The 24,669-nt window shown below is 35.9% G+C and overlaps 1 protein-coding gene across 1 annotated transcript in view; it reads left to right on the plus strand.

Annotated features, from left to right (window-relative positions):
• Nucleotides 1–3,075: 3,075 nt before the first annotated feature.
• Nucleotides 3,076–24,669, plus strand: part of ACTR10 (actin related protein 10) — a 24,290-nt gene continuing 2,696 nt past the window's right edge. The window contains exons 1-10 of the mRNA XM_065940529.1: nucleotides 3,076–3,242; nucleotides 5,626–5,698; nucleotides 7,510–7,592; nucleotides 9,285–9,393; nucleotides 11,502–11,609; nucleotides 13,357–13,424; nucleotides 13,673–13,752; nucleotides 18,375–18,410; nucleotides 21,906–21,985; nucleotides 22,064–22,138. Coding sequence (XP_065796601.1) covers nucleotides 3,166–3,242; nucleotides 5,626–5,698; nucleotides 7,510–7,592; nucleotides 9,285–9,393; nucleotides 11,502–11,609; nucleotides 13,357–13,424; nucleotides 13,673–13,752; nucleotides 18,375–18,410; nucleotides 21,906–21,985; nucleotides 22,064–22,138 — 789 coding nt within the window. The 5' untranslated portion in view covers nucleotides 3,076–3,165. The remainder of the gene's footprint in view (nucleotides 3,243–5,625; nucleotides 5,699–7,509; nucleotides 7,593–9,284; nucleotides 9,394–11,501; nucleotides 11,610–13,356; nucleotides 13,425–13,672; nucleotides 13,753–18,374; nucleotides 18,411–21,905; nucleotides 21,986–22,063; nucleotides 22,139–24,669) is intronic.

The raw sequence follows: 24,669 nt of genomic DNA on the forward strand, positions 1-24,669 counted from the left end.
GATTAAATTGAACACAAACTTGACATTGTCTTTCCTGTACATAACATGTTTTGAACAGTGACTAGTAACTGTAGCATAAAGTCAAAACTCGCCGGCATATTAGTAAAGGGCTTAATGATTTGGGCCCATCACTTCTTGTCAATTGACAGCATAAGATTCTACATGCTGCAGAGCGTGGCCAAAGGGGGGAAAAGTGATTCTTGTAGCATTTTCCCTTTTCTTTTTAAAACTTTACATGTAATAGCAAATGTATTTTCAGTATTTTGTAGATCCCAACCAGTCATGAGTTCTCTATTCATCACTGGAATCATCCGAGGAGGTAATTCTCATCACAGATGGACATTAAAGTCCTATATCAGGTTGGAGTTCAGACTTGAAAAACTTTTATAACACTTCAGATACTAAGATTGTATAATTCTACAATAAAATATAATTCTTTGAAATAATATAAAATTGCGTTATAATCTAGCCATATAGCTTTGGCCTGGAGTCAGACAGTCTGAGTTCAAATTCCTGCTCTATTACTAACTGATTGAAAGGCCGTGGGCATGTGATTTAATATCTTTTGGCTTCAATATCCTCATTTGTAAGATGGAGAAAGTTACTGTGGAGAAGGGCATGGCAACCCACTTCAATATTCTTGCCTGGAGAATCCTGGGGACAGAGGAGTCAGTGGACTACAGACCATGGGATCACAAATAATTGGCCATGACTGACGCACACTGAGCACATAAAGCTATTGTGAGAAATCAATGGGATTACATACAACAAACAGGGCTAGCAAATAGAACTCAACAAATATTAGCTCTAGGTATATATAGAGGAGTGAAAGAGGTTATTAAAAGAGAGTATACAATAAGAAGAAAGGAGTCTGAGGGCAGGGCTATGGAAGAGAACATTTAGCTGTTGGGCAAAATGTTGCCCAACATTTGCCCAACCCCAAATGGGTTGCACAGTATTCCCCCCAAATTCTTTTCCACTGGAAAAGTTAAAATGTGATCTTATTTGGAATTAGAATCTTTGTGGATAAAATCAAGTTAAAATGAGATCATACTGGTTTATGATCAGGGCCCTAATCCAACTGACTAGAGGGAAATTTGGACTCAGAGAACTACAAGAAGGAAAATGTGAAAACACTGGGAAGAGAATGTTGCACGAAGACAGAGACGCAAGAAGACCAGGTGACAACAGAGACAGAGGCTGAAGTGATGCATCTACCAACAAAGAAAGCCCAAGGGCTGCCAGCACCCACCAGAAGTTAGAAAGAGGCCAGAACCTTCACAGAGAACACCGCCTTTCTGACACCTTAGTCTCAAATGTCTAGCCTCTACAACTACAAGAGGATACATTTGTATTGTTTAACCTTTATCCTTGGTTGTGCCACAGGGTATGTGTTGTGTTACTTTCCTGACCAGGGATAGAACCTATGCCCACTGCAGTGGAAGTGTGGCATCCTAACCACTGGACTGCCAGGGAAGTCCCCATTTCTATTGTTTCAAGCCACTCAGTTCATTGTACTTTGTAATGGCATCCCTGGAAAACTAATACAGTTGGTGAGCAGTCAGGGAAAATAGAATGTCAATTGATCTTCTCAAATACCTTGAGAAGTGGCAGGACAATTTACAAGATAAGAAAACGAAAAAAAAAAAAAAAAAGAAAGAAAGAAAATGGATGATCAAAAGTATTGGCTCTTGACAGAAACAGAAATTAAATCCAAGAGAAGAGTCCTGTTCAAACACTGACTCTAGTGAGCAAAATGCTTCATTCTTTCTCTTTCTGAAGTTCCCTTCCTCATCACAACTCCAACTACATCCTCTTACCTCTAGCAACTCACTTTCAGGAAGACCACAGATTAGTGAATTCTGCTGTCACACTGGACAAGCTTATGCACTCTTATAGAAAGAACGTATCCCTCGGTAGGCAGGCTCAGGCATCTACAGTAAGAAAGACACACTGGGGAAAAACAGAAAACAGATAATTTCTCTTTCTATAGTCAGAGAGACAAGGCAGCAACCTACACCACTGACTCCAGTTTTCATGGGCAATTTCGGAAGAAAGAAAAGAGCTGTGAAATGACAAAGTTACTAGTCCATATCATAGATTTTCTATTGTGTATTCATATTGGCACAGAGGCTTCCCAGGTGGCGCTAGTGGTAAAGAATTCCCAGGTCAAGGCAGGAGACACAAAAGACCCGGGTCTGATCCCTCGGTCAGGAAGATCCCCTGGAGAAAGAAATGGCACCCCACTCCAGCATTCTTGCCTGGAAAATCCCATGGACAGAGGAGCCTGGGGGGGCTACAGTTCATAACGCTGCAAAGAGTCGAACATTACTGAAGCTACTTAGCATGCGTGGGCACAGAAAGATAGTTCACTAACTTTTCTTAATTTTAAACAGGACTCTTGGTTTAATGTTCCTTCCATTAAACCCCCTTGATAATATTGTAGATGCTACTGTTTTTTAAGATTAAAATTAACTTTCAGCCGAATGACTACCAAATAGAAATTTGTCTTTACTTGTTCTTCTCTAAGGGATAAGTAGCACAGGGTTTGAAATCAGAGTCTTCAGGGCCAATCCTGGCTTTAGATGGGGGCACTGGGAACATTCGGAGGTTCGAACAGGCAAGGAAGTAACCAACTTTCTGTGTTTCTTGCGAAGAATAAATGAAAGGCAAAACATCTGGCACAGCAAATTTCGTCCCCAGACGGCACGAATCAAAGCTTTTGGGGTCGTGTCTTCTCTGAGAGAGCTCGGGAACGGATGGATCTGAGACCTAAGCCACAAAAGCGCTCCTGAGCCCCTTACCCCGAGGGGCGGTCCTGAGGGAAGGACCCGGGCTGGGCTCCGCCCCAGCCAGGGGCGCCCGGCGCGCCTGGCCGCCGCGGCCCTCGGTGTTTCCCACCTCCCACCCCACCTGCGTCCGGAACAGCGGCCGCGTGCACCCGCAGCTCCGCAGTGCCCAGGACGCGGGCGCCTGCGAGGGTTCAGGACCGACGCGGAGTGAGGCACAGCCAGGGACAGCCCGGGCCCCGCGCGCCGCGCCCGCGCGAGGTCCCCGCCGGCGCCGCCGCGCGCTCGCCGTCCCCCGGCCCCGCCCCCCGAGCGCCGAGGTCCGTCGGCTGCCGGGTCGGTGGGCCTCCGGGTGCTTACCGGCCTCTTCGCTACCATGCCGCTGTACGAGGGTCTGGGAAGCGGCGGGGAGAAAACGGCGGTCGTGATAGACCTGGGAGAGGCTTTCACCAAGTGAGTGGCCGCGTCCGGAAGGGAGGGCGGGTAGCCGAGCCCCAGGCCCAGCCCCAGGCCCAGCCCCGGTCCTCACCGCAGTCTCAGGGACGGCTGTTGAAGCCTCCGCCTCGCCCCCGGGACCTCCTTAAATGACGGCCCCTGTTACCTGCACTGTGGGCGCTGCGAATCCCGGGGATCCGGTGGGCGGGCTGGTTCTGACTCCTAGAGAGGCCCAGGAGGCTTCGAGAGAATTGCCTTCACTGCCGCCCCTGTCGTCACCCCCAAACTGAACGGACCCTTTGGGGTCATCTATATGCAGGGGATGACAGCGATGATCTAGGCCCCGCTTATCCTAGTTTTGTCTCCTTAGGAAGGTGGCAGCCGAACTGTAATGCTTGATGACGGCCTTCATTATTAAACTTTTATTGAACAGAGATGCTATTGGTGCTGGAAATTCAAATGTATCTTGCTTCCCAAGAGTGGGAAGTCGAATTAGGAAGACGAATGCGTAACGATCTGAAACCCTGTAGATACTAAAGATCCTTTGTTGTCCCCCACCTCCCTCCCCACAGCTTTTAGATTAGGAAATTTACCGTATTTTAAAAGGCAGTTTGTAAACACTAGATTAGTGGTTCTCAACCTTTTGGATGACATAAATCCTATTGATGGCCGAAAGAAAGCCGCAAGTACACAAACCTTAAAATATAATTTCAGGGCTTGGGTGGACCATCGCAGTGGTCTGTGGAGTCCAAATTGAGAACCCTTGCACTGTTCTCAAGAAAAAAGAAACGTGACAGCCAGAACTGCATATATATATAATGGAAACTATTTGAAAAAAATGTGTATATTCCCGAATAGTGCCTGACATACAGTGTGTGTTTAATTTGTTGAACAAGTGGTCAAAAGAGCCTGTTTAAGAAATTGGAGGAAACTCCTTGGCGGTCCAGTGGTTAGTTCTTGGTGCTTTCACTGCCAAGGGCCTGGGTTGAATCTCTGATTGGGAAACTAAGATCCCATAAACTACCAAGCATGGCCAAAAAAACAGAAAACCAGAAAGAATTGGACATCAGGTGCTCCATAATTGAATTAAACATAGTTCTTGGTTCATGATATTCTCTTACTGTTCTATGCAAGATCTTCCGACATATGCATTGTTAAACTTATTTTAAAGGTTTATTTTCATAGTATAGTAAGTACCTTGAGGCTGACACCCAAAGATAATTACTTTAGGTGTAGTGAGGAAATGAGAAGTGGAATGCTAGTATATAGGAGGATGGTTATTGACAAAGACAACAGGAAGGTGATGAGATGGGTTTATGCATCCAGCCAGTGGGTTACATCCTGGAGTTTGAGGAGCACTGATACAGGTAAACATGGGGGTGTAACTAAATGAAGATGGAGAAAGCTATTTGGGAATAGGAGGAGATGAGTACTGAAAACCAGACAGGACAAAAAGAGAGAAGACTGAACTTACATGGTAATTGTTTTTAACAGCATTTTTAGCAAAGTTTTGTTTTATGGGAAACAGAAATGGAAATATTTAAATAATCAAAAAAGGAAAAGTTTTTTTTAAAAAAAGGATGAAATATTTTATGCAATTAAAAAAGTGATGGCGGTGAAAACTAATAGTTTGGGCAGAAGCTTATTTTATGAATTCATGTTATATGAACAATGTGATTATAATTATGTCAGATATGCATAGTTTTAAAAAATAGACCAAAGGAAACTTCAGTATGGAAACTAATAATATTAGAATAATGGAATTATGAGTAACATGAACTATAGGAATGAAATCAGAAACTGGAGTTCAGACTCATGTTACCTAAAATTCAAATAAAATTAAAAACTGAAAAGTAAATGCTACCGTCAAATAATACACTGGTTTATTTCACTAGTACTAATTCAAAATGATTTTATTATTTTTACCTTTATTTATGAATGGGCTTCCCTGATAGCTCAGTTGGTAAAGAATCTGCCTGCAATGCAGGAGGCCCCGGTTCAATTCCTGGGTTGGGAAGGTCTGCTGGAGAAGGGATAGGCTACCCACTCCAATATTGTAGGTCTTCCTGTGTGGCTCAACTGGTAAAGAATCCACCTGCAATACCGGAGACCTGGGCTCGATCCCTGAGTTGGGATAGTCCTCTGGAGAAGGGAAAAGCTACCCACTCCAGTATTCTGGCCTAGAGAATTCCATGGACGTCCATGGGGTTGCAAAGAGTAGGACACGGCAATTATTAACTTTTCCTTAGTTTTTTTGCCCCTTTGAATACATCAGAGATGTTTCTAGATGTTTTTATGACCACTGCTTTGAAAAAAATATAGGAAAACCTTGTTTCTGTGACAAATAAATAGAAAGAATGTTATAATAGTTGAATGTATCAATTTTCTATTTTATTTGCAGGTGTGGATTTGCTGGAGAAACTGGTCCAAGATGTATAATTCCCAGTGTGATTAAAAAAGCTGGCATGCCTAAGGTATTTTTTTTTTTTAACAAATTAGCAAAATAAATGCTGTACTGTAAAATATTTTTAAATGTGACTTCAAATAAGATTGATTAGAACAGTGCTAAATGTATAGTTTAGACTATAACCCAAGAAAACTTTTTTGATTATTTAGGTTTAATTTTGCATACCATAAAATTCACCTACTTTAAGCATGCGATTCAGTGATTTTTGGTAAATATATCAAATTATGCAGCCATCATCACAGTTCAGTTTTAGAACATTTTTATCATTCTAATAAGATTTCTAATGTCTGTTTATAGTTGATCCTCATTTCCACGCCACCATGGATGTTGTTTCTGTCTCTATAGATTTGCTTTTTCTGTATAACTTGGATATAAATATAATTCTATAACATTAAGAGAAAGTTTTTAAACTTAGTAAAATAATTGCATGAGCTTTGTAATGTAATTATAGAATCATTTTATTCTTACCCTGTTCAAAAATATGAGCCAGATTCTCATTTCTTTATCTGTAATTCAAAGGACCTGTGAAAAACACATTTTTTAAAAGAAACTTTCTTGCCAAAGTTAATTTTGCAGATTAGAAATTGTAGAACAATAAAAAATAATTTTGCATGCCATAAGATTTGCTTGTTAAAATCACATATAGATATTTCTACCATAACTCAATATTTGCATTCCTGAAAAACCTCTCCTTGATTGCAAACAAAGACAGGTTTTGGGGAAAAATAGGGTTGGAGCAGATAATTTAAAACCCATGTAACTTTGTAATCCGAGCCCTAGCAAAAACAAAAATTAATACCTCAGGAAAAAACTGGAATAACTTTAAGATGCAACTGGCTGAAGGCTCTCTTGGGGATATTTAAAATAAAATGAAATAGTTGAAACTTGGTTGATGGGTGCTGAGACAATGAAGATACAGAAGTGAGCTCTGAGCCTCTTGAGCTATTGTTAAGGTGGGACCAGGAAGAAATGCAGCCCAGTAAAAGGTCTTGAAAGGGTTCACTCTGGTATGGTAGCCCCTGGTACACTGGATCATTTAAACTTTTTAAAAATAAATCTGAAAGAATGCCCATTTCTGTGACCACTGAGATGATGACTTTCTTTACCTTGATGAAGGTTATAACTCTGCTGTTATCATTTCAGCTCCTCTTGCCTAATATGAACTGTACAACCTTCCTTATTATATAGACATTATTCCCTTATTAACAAATATGAGCGTATTTGTTTTCATAAAAGCACAAGTTGGAGCAGGACGCAGTGAATGGAGGCCCTGTGATGTATTAGCGGTGACTTAGCACCCTGGTTTGGTAGTGTTTGCTTTATTGCTAATGGTGCATGTTTTTATTCTACCACACATATTTATGAGCTGATTTACTTTGGGACTGTCCCTATATCAACTAAAAGAGAATATATCAAGTGGAGTGATACTAGAAAAAGACAAATGTCAGTGCTTTGGGACTAAATAACAGGAACTGAACCAAGTCTGGAGTATTTGATGAAGCCTTTGATGCTTTTTAGTTGATGCTGCTTTTTACTGATGATGCCAAAATAATGCCAGATGAAAGAAAAATGTAATGAGCTTTACTCACTGTGTGTACAGACTTATTCTGTAAACCAAAATGTTTTGTCATCTTGGACATGCCAGTTCTTAAAGATTTCTAATTTAAGTGATTAAGCTATTTTAAATATTTGCATTTATTCTAAATACAAATCACTTTTGATTTATTACCAGAAAATTAATTTTTAAAATAAATAAGCATGTTTAATTTGAGCTTATTTTATTACTGTAAATTAATAAATCATTTTAATTTTTTATAGCCTATCAAAGTTGTACAGTATAACATCAACACAGAAGAACTATATTCCTACCTAAAGGAATTCATCCATATACTGTATTTCAGGTAAAATGCAATTGTGTTTTCCTTGCCCCCTGCCCTCCAGTTTTTCCTAGAGCCCATAATAGTGATATTTGGTCATATTATTTCTAATGTAAAAGAAAAGGTTAATCTCCAATTGCCATTTTAACTTTTTCGTTTCCAATCTTTTCAGAAGCATGTTTGAAGACTAGAATACTGGCAGGCATAAGGAAATACTGTGTCCATTAGCAAAGGGAATTGGATAATTTAATTACTGTATTAATCCATCCATATAGTGAAACACTGTATTGTCAAAAAAGTTTTATATCTATATGTACTGATACAGAAATGTCTTAGATATTGTTAATTAAAATCTCGTAGAACAGCATCTATGGGATGAATATTTCTATTAAAATATATACATATACATACACAGTAATGATGGAGAAGGAAATGGCAACCCACTCCAGTATTCTTGCCTCGGAAATCCCATAGATAGAAGATCCTGGAAGGCTACAGACCTTGGGGTTGCAAGGGTCGAACACGACTTAGCGACTAAACAACAAAACAGTAATGAAAATATTCAAACTGCTGTTAGTAATAGTTTCTGGTTAGAAGAGGTATAAGGTATTTTTGTACTTTCCAAGTTATAAACTTCTATAATATTTGGAGTCTTGTGAGTGTGTGCTACTTTTTGTAGCTTAAAAAAAGAAAACATCTTTTTAATTACTCAAGTTAGTGTTCCTAATAGGCTGTAGTTTTTGTTATCTGAGATAAATGAATAAATAGATGTAAATTTCCTGACACAGTGCATGGCATATAATAAGAGATCAAAAATGTTGTCTTTCTGTGGCATATATATTGTTGTCTTTCTGTGGCATATAATAAGAGATCAAAAATGTTGTCTTTCTGTGGCATATATATATTATATGCATGGCATATAATAAGAGATCAAAAATGTTGTCTTTCTGTGGCCATATATACAATGGAATACTTCTCAGCCATAAAAAATAATGAAATTTTGCTATTTGTAGTAATATGGATGGATTTGAACAGCATAATGTGAAGTGAGGGCTTCCCTGGTGGCTCAGATGGTAAAGAATCTGCCTGCAATGCAGGAAACCTGGGTTTGATCCTTGGGTCAAGAGGATCCCCTGGAGGACGGAATGGCTGCCCACTCCAGTGTTCTTGCCTGGAGAATTCCATGGACAGAGGAGCCTGGGGGGCTGTAGCGCATGGGGTGTCGTAGAGTCGGACATGACTGAGTGACTGACACATGCAAGGTGAAGTAAGTCAGACAGAAAGACAAAGGTTGTATGTTATCACTTCTTTGTGGAATCTAAGAAATACAACAAACTAGTGAATGTAACAAAAAAGAAGCAGACTCACAGACAAGGAGAACAAACTAAAGGTTATCAGTGGGGCCACATGGGGTAGGGAGTTGGAGGCACAAACTTTTGGGTGTATGATGGGCTCAAGGCTGTGCTGTACAACGTAGGGAGTATAGCCAATATTCTGTAATAGCTGTAAATGGAAAATAACCTTTAAAAATTGAATTAAAAACTTTATAACATGAAAATATTCAGTGATAAACATTGTCTTTCGTGGATCATAAAATGAAGATGTCTTTTTGTTATAAAGCTTCTTAAGTGAAGTGGTACAGTTTCTTTAACCTTAACAAATTGCATTATGTGCAAAAATACAAACTTTTAAACTGTTAAAAATATTACTTTTCAGGCATCTATTGGTGAATCCCAGAGATCGCAGAGTCGTGGTTATCGAGTCTGTATTATGTCCTTCCCACTTCAGAGAGACACTCACTCGTGTTCTTTTCAAGTATTTTGAGGTACCTGTTTTTTATGTTGTTTTTAGTAGGTACTCAAAGCTTAAACTAAAAGGTCCTCATTTTATTTCCTTCGTTGAAAAGAGCAATTGGATAACAAAATAAACTGACCATCTGTTTTCTTTGTATGGTCATTTCATGCATAATTAGCATTTTATCTAATACATAGATAATCGGATAATTGAAGATTCTTATTTATTGCTCTTTCCCTTACTTATTTTACTAGAGGTTTTAAGTTTTGGGTTGGTTTTTTTTTCTCCTGAAGTGAAAATTTCTTTGGTGAAGTTTATGTTTTTCTTCCAGGTCTCTCTAGTTTTCATTTTTTAGGTATTTGACTGTTCTAAATTTTCCAACTCTTTCATTTTCATTTCATAGGCTTTAAATTCCTATTAAATGAAGTATTCAGATAATGTTTCCCATAGAGCAAGTAGACAATGCCAGGAATGACTCTTAGATCTTGATATTAGTGATATTATTCATAACTATCATTTTATATGAGTTAAGTAAGATTATTTTAAAGACCAAAATTATGACATAAGATGATTACATTTCATAGTAGGCCAAAATCTTTATTATTTAACATTTTAAAAATCTCTGCCTTGGAAACTTAAAGTTTCTTAGCAAGAGTGTATAAAATGTGTACAATATGTAAGAAATTGAGCACATGTAAATGTAATTTTCATACATTCTACTGAACACAAAATATATAAAAAATCACAATTTATTTATGAGATAAGGGCGGTTAATTTTTCTAACTTATAATTTAGTAGGACAGATACAGAGTAGCAGCTTACATCCCCTCCTGTACTTAACTGATGTCACTAAATCAGGAATTCGGTTTGCAGTAGAGAGAATGCAAAACATAATAAGAAGTTACTTCAGCTCTTATCTAAATAAAATAGATGATTTTCTGTATTTTTTACTGGAACTTAGCATTTGAGTTTTGTTTATGTTTGTGTTCTTATCTGGTATGTTACCAGAATACCTCCTGTACTTAGACAAGGGAAATATATCCATTATTTTGTTTGCCATTTGGTTATGATGGACTTCCATATTTTGATCGAACATTTATCTGATATTTAGGGTGTTAGATTTGGCAGGATTTTCACTGAAAAGTGTCACTTAGAACTAAGGATTTTTGTAGTTCTTCACTTTTGTTTTTAACTACTATATTATAACATTTTAAAAATATGATTCATATTATAAACTTTGAGAGTAAGGACAGTCAAGAATTCTTTTTCTCTGTTTCTATTTCAATCATTTTATAGCACTAAATAAAGAATTAACTGATTTACTTGAATTCACACATAATCAAAATATACTGTAACACACAAAAACATTCTTTTAAGTTCTATAAGTGGTTTCATTTTGAAATGACAATTATAAATCATTTCTATTAACTCAGTTCTTACTCTTTTGGAGGAAAAACTGAAAACAATAAAGAGATGGTCCAGAAACATACATTCAAAGAAAATGCTAAATTTAAAAAATAAAGAGATGTTTTTATCATCATTTGAGTTGTGTTTATGTTAGTGTTCTTATCTGGTGTAGATAGAAAGAGAGAAATAGGATGAAGAACACATGTATATCCATGGCTGATTTATGTCAACGTATGGCAAAAACCCTACAATATTGTAAAATAGTTAGCCTCCAACTAAAATAAATATATTAATTAAAAAAAAAGAAATCAAGAAAAAAATTACTAAAATTAAATCAATTAGTGCTTCACACAACCTGTTCACACAACCCATGTGCACAGGCTGGGCAAAAAAAAAAATGATGATAAAGACATTTCTTTATTTTTTAAATTTAGCATTTTCTTGTTTCCAGTTTCATTGTGTTCAGTTTTTCTTCCAAAAGAGAAAGAACTGAGTTAATAGAAATGCTTTATAATTGTCATTTCAAACTGAAACAACTTATAGAAATTAAAGAATGTTTCTATGTATTACAGTATATTTTGATTATGTATGAATTCAAGTAAATCAGTTAGTTATTTAGTGCTATAAAATAGTTGAATAAGAATCATAATTACGAATTTTTTCAAATATATTTGAAATGTGAGGGGAACACCTTCAGCTACTGACTTTCACTCTGGTTTTGTTGTTCTCTAGGTTCCGTCTGTCTTGCTTGCTCCAAGTCATCTCATGGCTCTTCTTACACTTGGGATAAACTCTGCCATGGTCCTAGATTGTGGATATAGGGAGAGCCTGGTGTTACCTGTATCTTTTTTGTAAACCAGCTAATTTTGTGGTTTTTTCTCTAGTTTGAAATAATTAGGGTTACTACAAGTTGTTTTTGTTGCATCAAGCTATTTTGGATTATCATGTACAAATATGACATATGTGGAAAAAATTCACAGGATTTTGAGATTTAAATGTACTTTCTGTAGAAATTGTCATTATGGCTTGATCCCAGTATACACTCCAGAGATCAGATCTCGGATCAAAGAAGTTGGATAGGATAGTCAGGTTTTAAGATAAGTCATATGAAGAGTAATTGTAAACAAATGAGAAAGTTAAATCAAGAAAAATTAAAACTTAATGACAACATGAGATCTGCCTTCAAATAACTGAAGGGCTCACTGTCGAAAAGTAAATTCCTTTTTTTTCCCCTCTCAATTTCCTGAGGCTCTCATGGGGACAGTATGGCATAGGGTTTATGAGTTTGGGGTTTGGAATCAGATACATAAGTTTAAGTCTCAGCTAAGCTTTCTAGTTGTATGATGTTGGACAGGTGGCTTAATCTCCCCTTGGCCCCAGTTTCCTCACCTGTGAAATGGGAATTGTAATAATTGCGTTGTGTGACTAGAGTGGGATCGTGTGTGTACAGTGTTTAGTGTAGAACCTGGCACATAACTCACGGTAAGGGCTACAGTTTTTGTGTACTTTGCCATTGGGAAGAACTCCCTAGTGACTTCAGCTGTTTCAAAATAAAATTACTGACTACAAACTGGTCCATTCCCAGGCATTAAATGAATTTAAGTAGAGTATAGGTATAAATATTTCTTATAAACATTAGAGTAGATATTTGCTACATTTGAAAAGGAATTTGAAGTACATAAGTGCAAAACTCTTGGAATTTTGAGATCTGTATGTGTGTTTGTTAGAAGAAGTAGTCATGGGAAGGAAATCAAGGATCATTAGCTGCTCAGGAACTGAATTAGGCAGTAGCTTTTTAAAATAGAAAGTATTTTGTGTGTAAGTCTCATAACAACCCTGTGACAAAAAGTATTATATTGAGAAGCTGAAAGTTGAGACAGATGGCTGACCCAAGTTAATAGAAGCGTCCAGCCAAGGTATAAACCCATGTTAGTCTCCAAAGCCAGTGTTCCTACCCACAGACTTTCTGCTTTTCATAAATAATGTACTTTATAAAACATCAGGAAAAACAACACGTAAAATAAGGTAGCAAATCCATAGTACAATATCGTTCACTGTCCTCTCAGCTCTAATAGAAATACAGTATGAGACATATATCATTTAAAATTTTTCTAAGAGCTACAAATTTTACAAATACAAATGAAGGAGATGAAATTAGTAGTGTATTTTATTTAGTCCAATACATTTAAAAATTATCATTTAAATATATAATTAACAATAAATTATAATGGTATATTTTATAGGTTTTTTTTTTATTACTCAGTTTTCTAAATTTGTTGTGGAATTTATTCTTATAGTATATCTTATAAGTTCAGACCAGCCACATTTCAAGTGCTCAACAGCCACATGTGGACAGTGGCTACTTCATTGGACACCCAAGCTGTAACAGATGAGCTCTCTGTGTGTGTTGTTTACCGTGTATTTGTGTGTGCATGTTTAGCTATTTTCTTTGGAGAAGAAAAAAAGGCTGATTTTTCTGTAACTCCTTAAGAATTTAGCCAGCCAAGCTTATGTAGAATAGTAGTGCAGAGGTGAGGGAAACACATTTTTACCTCCTCAGATAGTAATATCCTTGACTACCTTATAGATATATGAAGGAATCCCAGTACTGAATTGTTGGGGAGCGCTCCCCTTAGGAGGAAAAGCTCTTCACAAGTAAGTTTCTTGGCATTTACACATTGCTTCACCTGTGCCAAAAAAGCAGATGTTAAAGAAATAAAAAACAAAAAACAACAACAGCAACAAAAAGATACTAATTTTTTGACAGTGAGTATATTCATCTTTTAAGGGTAAAACCACTTTTATTTAAAGCATCATGTTCTGTTATGAAGTAAAAGTATTAAATAGGAAAAGGATATCAATTGCAATATTTTAATTACAGTAACTTTTTTTTTCATCTTCAGGGAGTTGGAAACTCAGCTGTTGGAACAATGTACTGTTGACACAGGTGCTGCTAAAGAACAGAGCCTTCCCTCTGTGATGGGTAAAATCATTTTAATCTATTTAAGAGTGGTTTTCATCCAACTCATTTTTTTCCCCCCACATTGCATATTTATTCTTATTTTCTCACATCATTCTGATGTCCTGGCTCCAATTATAAGGTCATTATTGAGCTGTTGTTAATCACCAGATCTAGTAGTTAAAATTTAATCATTCTTTTCAGAACTTTTGACATCATGGCTTATCATATACTCTGTCTTTTAAAAAATTTTTATTGAAATATAGTTGATTTACAGTGTTATATTAATTTCTGCTGTATAGCAAAGTGACTCAGTTATGTATATATCTTTTTTCATATTGTTCTTCACTATGGTTTATCACAAGATATCGAATATAGTTTCCTGTGCTATACAGTAGGACCTTGCTATTTATCCATTCTATATGTACTAGTTTGCATCTGGATTGTCATATACTCTTGATACTATCTCTTCCCTTAGCTTTCAGGATTTTTCTTCCTTTGTGGTTTTCTTTTATTTCTCCAACTATTCCTTCTTAGTTTCCTCTGCGCTTTCTTTCCCTGCTGATGTTCTTCTAGGGATCCATTTTTTGTTCCTTTTTTTCTCCTACTGGCTTTTTAAACATGTGATGTCATGTGTTTCCATAACTTTAGCTACATCTGTATGCTGCTGATTCTTAACTGTATCACTGAGCCTGACCCTTCGTCTCAACTTCATATTTTCAGCTCATTTTAGATAGAAACTACACATGCCTCTAGGCATCTCAAACTTAAGGCTTCTAAAAGTAAACACATTATCTCTTCCCCTAAATTGATTCTAACAAATCATTGTTAGATAATTTCTTCCTGAGCTCACATTTTAGGAAACTAGTGTATCAATCCTTTCAATTCTCCCTCAGAAATCTGGTTTTTGTCTCTTTTTTTTTTTTTTTCTGTCCTAGGTAGCACAGAACATTTGAAACAAAGACATGGTAAACTAGGTCCTCATTGCTTCTTTCTTGGAGCCTGCTCATTGTACCCATTTAGTCTGCTTCATACTCTTCCAGGGATAACTTTCACAGAATTAATTTGATTACATTGTTCTTTTGCTCGAGAATTTTTGCTGATCCCCACAGGTTAAAATCCAAATTATTGGTTTGATACACATGTTTCTTCACCATCCAACTTTATTCCACCTTTTAACTTAAACTTAGCTTTAGCTTTAACTACTAAACTCAACCCTTTGCACCTTATTTCAGCTGCAGTAAATTTCATACCTCTTCCAGGCTATGGTCCTGACACCATTGTTCTTCCATAACCCTGTGCCTTCATTTATACTGTTTCTTTACCTGGAATGTTTTTCTTTACCTATAATGTTTTTCTTTACCTATTTGAGCTTTTGATCTCTCCCCTCTCTGTTACACCCTCAGCAGTATTAATTGTAGTACATTTTAACTTTTTCTGTGAATGGACTTTGAGAATCCCTGTCTTATTTATTTTTCAAGTGCCTGGACATTGAATAAATGTTGGAGAGAGAAGGGCAGGTTGTTAGGACTTTTATCCTTACATATATTGTTTCCTGTTGTTCTTTAGATAGTTAAGATAATAGCATTCTTTATTCTGTAGATCAGATTCTTATTTATCCATTTCAGATAAACTTTGTTACCGTTTTAGTGTAGCATCCCAAGATTTTTTTCTTTTTGGTTCATGGCATGTGGGATCTTAGTTCCCCAACCAAGGCCAGGAACCCATCCCCCTGCAGTGAAAGCACAGAGTCTTAACCACTGGATACCAGGGAAGATACTTGAGGGAAGAGATCCCCCAAGATATTTTTAATAAAAGTCTTCATTAAAAATGACTTTAACATTTCCTGAAAATTCTGAACTGTGTGTTCTTAGACACTGTTTCTTTTTCTTTTTTTAAAATCTTTAATTGGAGGATAATTGCTTTACAGTGCTGTGTTGGTTTCTGCCATACATCAACAGGAATCAGCCATAGATATACATATTTTCCTTCTCTCTGGAACCTGTCTCCTGCCCACACCCCATCCCACCCCTCTCGGTTGTCACAGAGCACCGGGTTTGAGCTCCCTGTGTCACCCAGCAAATTCCCACTGGCTGTGTGTTTTACATTCGGTGATGTATATGTATCAGTGCTACTTCTCAGCTTGTCCCACCCTCTCCTTCCACTGCTGTATCTACAAGTCTGCTCTCTATGTCTGCATCTCCGTTGCTGCCATGTGAATAAGTTCATCAGTACCGTTTTTCTAGATTCCACATATATACACATTAATATGCGGTATTTCTCTCTTTTTGACTCCTTCACTCTGTATGACAGGCTCTTGGTTCATCTAGCTCTCTAGAACTGACTCAGATTCGTTCTGTTTTGTGACTGAGCAACATTCCATTGTATATATGTACCACAGCTGCTTTATCCATTCATCTGTTGATGGACATCTAGATTGGACACCCTTTTCTTAACCAGCTGCTTTGAAGTCTGATGCTAATCTTTCCTTCTCATATGCCCCAAAATCTTGCCTGTCATAGTTAGCCATATATTCCCAGTAGTTGAGAAATTAAATCATATCACTGTTTGCTGAAGGATTCACTTAGAAGGGAGGCTCCCCTGATGCTCACACAGTGAAGAATCTGCCTGCGATGTAGAAGACTCAGGTTTCCTTCTGGGTCAGGAAGCGCCCCTGGAGAAGGGCATGGCTGTCCACGCCAGTATTCTAACCTGGAGAATCATGGACACAGGAGCCTGGCGGGCATGGTCCATGGGATTGCAGAGAGTTAGACAAAACCGTGTGACTAACTTTTACTTTCCACTTAGGCTCAGAAATGCAAATATATTTTAAATATCTCTTGTCATGGTTTTGGCAAATATTAGATCTAAGTCCTACATATACTTGGATATCCTTAAGTGACTTCTTTATTTAGTATTTAGAACCTTGCTCAAAAAAGAATGAATATACTAACTTAAAACTTACAAAGACTAAATACATTGATTTGAAAAGTGTAGTTGAAAAGTAAATTATATGTAAAATATTATACTTATTTTTCTAAATTAGCTGAAATTTAAATAATGACTTTTCAAAGCCAGAGCCAGTGAATGCCTCATTTGCAGCATTTAAATGGCTGTGATTAAACCGCTAAGATTGAGAAGCTCCTTCCCAAAGCCACATCTACTCCTAACTAAAATAAGCCTTTTATTTTCAAGCTTGCCTTCCATGTTGCCTAGAGAAAACTTTTTCACATTACCAAATGTCTTTGGCACATGTTGGAATTCATTTGAATATTCCTAGAGAGAGTTTAGCATATGTGAAATGTTACAGTTTTTAGCACTTATTCTTAAATTTGTACTTTCTTTATAATCCAGTTATATTTCTCTCATCTGTATATAGCCAGGTTTAAATTGATTTGGAAATCTTTATATTCTTCATGGGATAAATTTTAACATTTATTAGGAGTTTTCAAACTTTTTGATAACACACTGGCCGCACCAGTAAAAAAAATTTTGTATATGTACTTGCAATACATACTTATGTTTATACTAATTTATAAAGTTTATATATATCATTACTATATTATGAAACACAAAAGAATTTGGAAAGGACCATATAATAAAGATAAAATAATAATTCCAAGGTCATATTTACTAATGGTAAATTTTTTTGCTACCTCTCAAAAAAAGTGTGATTAAATAGTTTATTAATTTTTTAAGATTATGGCTTAACATCTTAAAGATGTGGTTTTTAATTTTAATTCTTTCAGTTTCAGTAACTGACAAGATATGTAACTCCAGATGGAAGACGTACGTGATTACCCTTATTAAATTGTGATTCCTTTTATAGCTATAAATTTCTGTCTTCCTTGACATAAATAATTTGTTCTTACAAATTAGACTATTTTTGCATATTTAATAATGGGTTAAAAATTCTGAGTTTCAAAGATTCTAAATTTTTGAATCTGACTTGGAAAACTCAATTTATTGGCAACAAAATTACATAACAATGATAACATATCCAAACATTATCTTTTAAAATCTTTCTAAAATTTCAAAGAAATCTATATAATAGGTACTTTCTCACTCATTTTTAAAATGTCACATTTACCTTGAAGAAAAAAATTGTCTATGCATGATCCTTTTTACAAATATGTATTTAGTTAGTATGTCACTCACTGACAGTCATTCATTATCATAGGAAAGATAAGAAAACTTGAAACTTTACTTTTTGTAAAAGAAAAGTAGGTAGCTCATTTTTAAACCTTATTATTTCTTCTAAGTACTTTAACACAAGATAACCAGCAAATCTTTTTGTGGCAGAAAAGATTTCCTTGGTCAGTCCCTAGCCAATGCCATTTATTCTGCTATATTTTTAAGGTTTTTTTTTTTTTTTATCAAATTTATGAGTATTAGTCACATTCTTTAGTACTTTGTGTACATCTGGCTTCAACTTCTGTGCTTTGGCTTGACTTTGAATGCTGACGTTTCTTCCCTAAAAGGAAACCTGGTTTTTCTATTTGTCTTTTTAAAAAAATTATAGTAAAAAAAAAAATTATAGTGCTTTTAATAGTTTGCTGAAATGGAAAATGGAAATGTGAGTGCAATTTAATAAACTGTTTCTGCTTATTAAAGTTCTATAGTTGTCAATAAAATTTTTGTTTTAGGTTCAATTCCAGAAGGTATCTTGGAGGACATTAAAGGTAAGCTAAGTTCCTTTTTTTTCCCTTTCATCATTAAGTATTCATTTAGAGGGCATGTTTCTAAGTATTTATACAGATATAAAATATATTAAATTTATAATGCAGTAACCTAAAACTGCTTAACATATATGCTGTGGAATAATGTATATAAAATTTTGGTTTTTCTTCAGATTTGTGGTAGCTTTTGGTATTATTATTTTTTTAAACTTGGCAACACCACCATCTTGTGGGATCCTAGTTCCCTGACCAGGGATTGAACCCAGGCCCTTGGCCATGAGAATGCAGAGTTCTAACCACTGGACTTCCTGAGAATTACCTTTTGGCATTACTTTTAATGTACTATTAAAAAAACTTCTCAGTGATAGAGTATACAGAGTTACTAGGGAATTACTATTTTTCACAGTATGAATTAACAATTATACTGCTTATGAAAGCCACTCATTTTATGTTGTTTAGCATTTTCTTTTTTATACTTTAGTATTTTAAATGCATTTTTATGATGTTAAAAAAGTCATTTTACTGACTTCAGAAATTCTACAGTTGGGTAAAGTATATTAGATTCACTTTAATAAGATACATTATTAATACTCCTCCTTTGCTAGAGTATATTTTTATGATAATGTTTAAATTGAGTTTTCTGGTATCTTGATTCACTGATACATTTCATTTCATGGAAATGAATACATTTCAGGAAATCAGTTAAACTGTAATGTTCTTCATTACTAAATGTGTCATGTAAAATTAATACTCTAGAATGTTTAATAGAGAATTAGACAATAATGAATTTTAGAATTAAATGGGACTTGGAGATATTCTGGTACAACTGGGTCCCTGAGATAGTAAATGATTTGTTCATTGTCACACAATAGGTAAGGTGAGAGCTAGGGCTGCAAAATGGATCTTGTTCTTCATTATATTGCTTACTTACGTGGAATAATTATCTAAAACCTCTTCAGTTATTATAAAATTTCAGTCATTCATTCTTTTTGCAGAAGCTCAAATAATAGAAGAAATATCTCAAGTGAAATGAATAGTTTCTCTTCCATTCTTCTAGTCCTATTCTCCATAATGTAACATTTGATAACTTCTTGGAATATTTCTTTCCATATAGCTTCCAACTTGTGAAAAGAAGTTTCCATTAGCCAAGCAAACATCAGATTGGCAAAAATTTAAAAGACAGACATTTAGTGTTTGTGTGATTATGGGAAAATTAATATATTGCTATTAGTAAGAATTGAAAACTAACCTTTTTGGAAGGCACTCTGGCATATTTATAAAAATTGAAAAATATGCACCCTATGCAAGAGGGAATATTGAATGAAATTTGATGCCTTCATCATACGGATTACCATATGGCTTTTTATTTATTTATTGGGTACCCCAGGTGGGACCCATATAACTTTTAAAAAGGAGGAGATAGATATGTTGATTTGGAAGGGTATCAATAATATATGAAGGGAAAAAGCATGTTGCTGGAAAATATGTGTAGTAGAAACCCATTAAATTAATTTTTTTTAATTTTCCATACTTTATTCTCTATATTGATAGGTTAAGAAAGTGAAATCTTCCTAAGTACTGATTCATAGATAATGCTTATAAGCGACACACAAAACATTCAGTTTCACAAAGAGTAATGTCCAGTGATCCCTTTAAATGCAATTTTAATCCTTACTTTCAGCTAAATGCAAGACTAATACAATGAGCTAAATACACACAACTTGTATATCCTGAACTACAAAAGTGGTTTCCATAGCCACACATAGTTTTAGTCAAGTATACACTTTCACAATAAATAAATACTAACAAATATGTTAATAAAACACTACCCCAAATGCTTATCTGCCATCAACTTTTTCAGCAATGCCATTCCTGCTACTTTTAGCACTTTCAGAAGTTTTAATCTGACCTGGGGAAATGAGTTCTTTTAAAACCTGACAAACAGTATATTATAAACCCCCAAAATTTTTAATCCAGTATGTCTTCCAACACAAAACCGTTCATAGGAAATTCTTAGTTTCTGAAAAAATAAAAAATTAAATCACTCTTGTTATCTAAAGAAGAATATTAAAACAAATTATCTTAAGACAAATAAACACTCCTACAAAAGGCTGTATTTTCTAATATCATTTCCTCCTTAAAAGAAACACAAACCCAGTTCACCATCTTTTAACAATTTACACTACTGTGGTCTAAAAGTTTTAGAAATACATGAAATGCATCTTAGCTATCAAAGTCAAAGGTGCCATTTAGATTTCACATATTAAACAGCTACAGTACAACCTACAATGGCACAAGTACACAAATATTAATTCATCATTGAGATGAAACCCATTAAATTAAAAACAAATATGCAGTATGTACACTTACTCTCATGTACTTACTATGTCACTATGTAATATTTCAATTTTAAAATCCTTAAGTGTAATTTATCTATTCTCAGATTTTTAATTCAGTGAATTTAGTTTCCTTAAAGAAGAACACCTTCATATGCTAAGTATGTAAGATGTTGAGGATCTGAGTATTTACATTTCTTAAATAGTTAAGGAAGACTTAAAGTTGTAACTTGAGCACCTAGCTTACTGTCTAACATATTAGCATATCGTAAATTCCTTTTTTTTTTTTTAATTAAAGTATAGTTGACTTACAGTATCTCAGGGAACAGCAGACTGATTCTGTTATATATATTCTTTCTCTTTTCTTTTTTTTTTTTTGCCACACCCTGATGTATGTGGGATCTTAGTTCCCCGACCAGGGATCAAACATGTGCCTCATGCGTTGGGAGCACAGAGTTTTCACCACTGGATTGCCAAGGGAAGTCCCCAATTGTGCATCTTCTTTTTCAGAATCTTTTCCATTATAGGGTGTTACAAGATATTGAATATAGTTCCTTGTGCTATACAGTAGGTCCTTAGCATAGTTTAGATTCTTAACAAGTATATTTTAAATTAGTAAATGTAAAGAATTCTGTATAATATAATGTTTATGTCAACATGTTTTGTAAGTAAGTAACCAAATCATTAGATTTCTTCCTCTCAATGTCAGTTTTGTCCCTACTTGAAAAAATTTTTATTTTTTACCTATTTATGAAAATAATTTGAAGCCACTTAATTGTAAAAGGTAGTTTGCAGCAGAAATAATATTTAAAAGAATAAATGTTCAAAATGAAAAAAAGAAGGTGATGTAGTGTGCAAAGAGGGAGGAAAAAACCATGAACTAATGAGTCTTACTGCAGCTAAGGCCAAAATTTAGCTTTGTGTTCTGACCAACCAAGACTTCTTTTAATGTGGCTCTGTGGCAGGAACATGGAACATGTCTTATGATTCTGTGGTGAATGAAAGGCTTTTTAGATGTCAATAAATTGTAAGCTAACTAAAGACAGAGTTAGTTTATAAAATTGGAAAGAACAGATGATTAACATGTTTACTTGAGTAGCATTGTTTTAACTGGGACATTGACTCAGTCACAAACCATAATAATGTCTCCTTTTCTTTTAAGTGCGCACTTGCTTTGTTAGTGATCTGAAGCGTGGACTGAATATCCAGGCAGCAAAATTTAATATTGATGGGAACACTGAGGTAAGCTGAAAAAGAAATGTATATTCTTTTTGCAGTTTGTACTTTGTATACTTATGCTTGTGATATTTTATATTTCAGCGTCCCTCACCACCCCCAAATGTTGACTACCCATTAGATGGAGAGAAGATTTTACATGTCCTTGGCTCAATCAGGTTAGACCTTAATTTTTACAAGCAAAATAATGAACTAAAATAAATTTATGGCCTTAATATTTTTTAAGCCTTTAGTGTTATTAATTTACTAATTATGTGTTTTTCATTAAGCTTCATCATTCATCATTGGGGCTTCCCTGGTAGCTCAGATGGTAAAGCATTGGCCTGCAATGCAGGAGACCCAGGTTCGATTCCTGGATCAGGAAGATCCCCTGGAAAAAGAAATGGCAACTCACTCCATTATTCTTGCCTGGAAAATCCCTTGGACAGAGGAGCCTGGCCAGCTACAGTCAATGGGGTTGCAAAAGAGTCAGACACAACTGAGTGACTAACACACTTTATCATTATTATTCAACTTTTTAAAACTTAAATTTTTTTTTTTCTGTTCTTCAGAGTAACTCAGAATTAGCCATTCTTTGAGTTGGAGGATAAAGTATGATACTTTAAAACAGGATTCATCAAACTTTTAAAAAAAGATGATTTTATTTATTTCTGACTGTCTGAGTCTTCGTTGCTGTGTGGGCTTTTCTCTCGTTGCAGTGCGTGAGGGCTACTCTCTAGGTGTAGTGTACTCATTGCGATAGCTGCTCTTGTTGCAGAGCACAAGTTCTAGGGCGCATCGACGTCAGTAGTTGTGATACGCAGGCTTGGCATCTGTGGCTCCCAAGCTCTAGTGCACAGGCTCAGCAGTCGGTGCTTAGGCTTAGTTGCCCTGCAGCATATGGGACCTTCCTGGACCAGGGATCAAACTGGTGTCTCCTACATTGGCAGGCAGGTTCTTTACCACCGAGCCACCAGGAAAGCCCTCAGACTTTTTCTATAAAGGACCAAATGCTAAATACCTGAGGCTTTGTGGGTCATATAGTCTCTGTTGCAACTACTCCGCTCTACAGTTGGAGTGCAAAATCAGCGTGTGTGTGTGTGTGTGTGTGTGTGTGTGATTTCAGTCATGTCCAATTCTGTGCGACCCTATGGACTGTAGCCCACTTGGCTCCTCCTAATGACTTTCCAGGCAAGAATACTGGAGTGGGTTGCCATTTCCTCCTCAGGAGATTTAGGAAGTATATAAATGAGTGAGCATGACTTGCATTCCAATAAAACTTTATTTGCAAAAACATACAGTGACTGGATTTGACTTGCAGGTCATAGTTTGCTGATTCCTGTTTTAAAATACTGTCTAGTTAGAAAGAATGCATTCTTCCAAAGATACTGAATCTTTAGGACCAGTTAGTAATTCACCTTTTTATTATTCATTTTTCAATCTGATGATGCAATGTAAGTTGCCAAGGACTTGCATAATTATATTGGTAACAGTGTAACTTTTGTTTATACCCAAGCTATATGAAATTTGTATTATAAAAGTTTCATCTGTAAAATATCAGATCAGAAAATGCACAGAAAAGAATTACATAAATATGGAAGATCCTGTTAAGATTTTGAGATAATTAGCATAGAGTTTGAGATACTAAAAGGATGAACATAAACATACAGATGTTAAATATAGTAGACTGGGGAAACAAAAAAGTGACAGTGTAATACTATTTGATAGTAACTTTTTATCATTTTACCTCTTATTTAAATTATATTCACTTATTTACTGTTTTAAAAGTTCTCCAGATTGTTTACTGGAGCCCAGAACAAGAAATGAAGAAAATAAGTGTTTATTTTCTACCCTACCATTGCTTAAGTCTGTGCATGCTCAATCACCCAGTTGTGTCCGACTCTTTGTGGCCCCATGGACTGTAACCCACCAGGCTCCTCTGTCTGTGCAATTTCCCAGGCAAGAATACTGGAGTGGGTTGTCATTTCCTTCTCCAGGGGATCTTCCTGACCAGGGAGAGAACTTGTGTCTCTGCACTGGCATGTGAATTCTTTATCACTGAGCCACCTGGGAAGCCCGCCTTCCTTAAGTACTACTTGTAAAATTATATCTTTTCAATATCACATTAACGGACAAAGATTTGGAAAAAGAAAACTGATGCTTTGTAAGTATTCAGCTCAACTGGTAGAAGCAAAAGTGTACAGGCCTAGAGGCAGGTGGCTAACTATGAGCGAATGAGTGTTGAGCATACTTAGGCCTCAGCGTCCTGTACTCGTGAAATGGACAGTTAGCAAGTATGTTGAATATCAGGAAGAGAATTTTATGTTTTGAAAAAGATTCAAAAAACTTTAAAGTAGTATGCATAGTATGGTCTAAATTTTATTTTTAACATATTTATATATGTAGTTTTGTATTGCATTGGTGAGGGTTCAGTTTGGTTACCAGATATACAAACCTGAAAATACTGGCTTCAACATGATAGAATTTGTCTCACTTAAAGAAGTTCAGAGGTGGATACTCCAAGGACGGGATAAAAACTGCCACCAGGGACCCGAGTGTCCCACCTCTCATCTTTGGGGGCACAGCCCTTGGGTTCCAGGGTGCTGGAGTCAGCTGCTGCGTGTGTCTTCCAAGCATGCAATCCTAGGGAGGGAAAGAAAAGTGCTTTCTCCCTTGTACAGGAGACTGTCTACCAGTCCCACGTACCACTT

Source organism: Muntiacus reevesi, chromosome 7 (assembly GCF_963930625.1).
Source record: "Muntiacus reevesi chromosome 7, mMunRee1.1, whole genome shotgun sequence".
In the NCBI taxonomy this organism is placed as follows: Eukaryota; Metazoa; Chordata; class Mammalia; order Artiodactyla; family Cervidae; genus Muntiacus; species Muntiacus reevesi.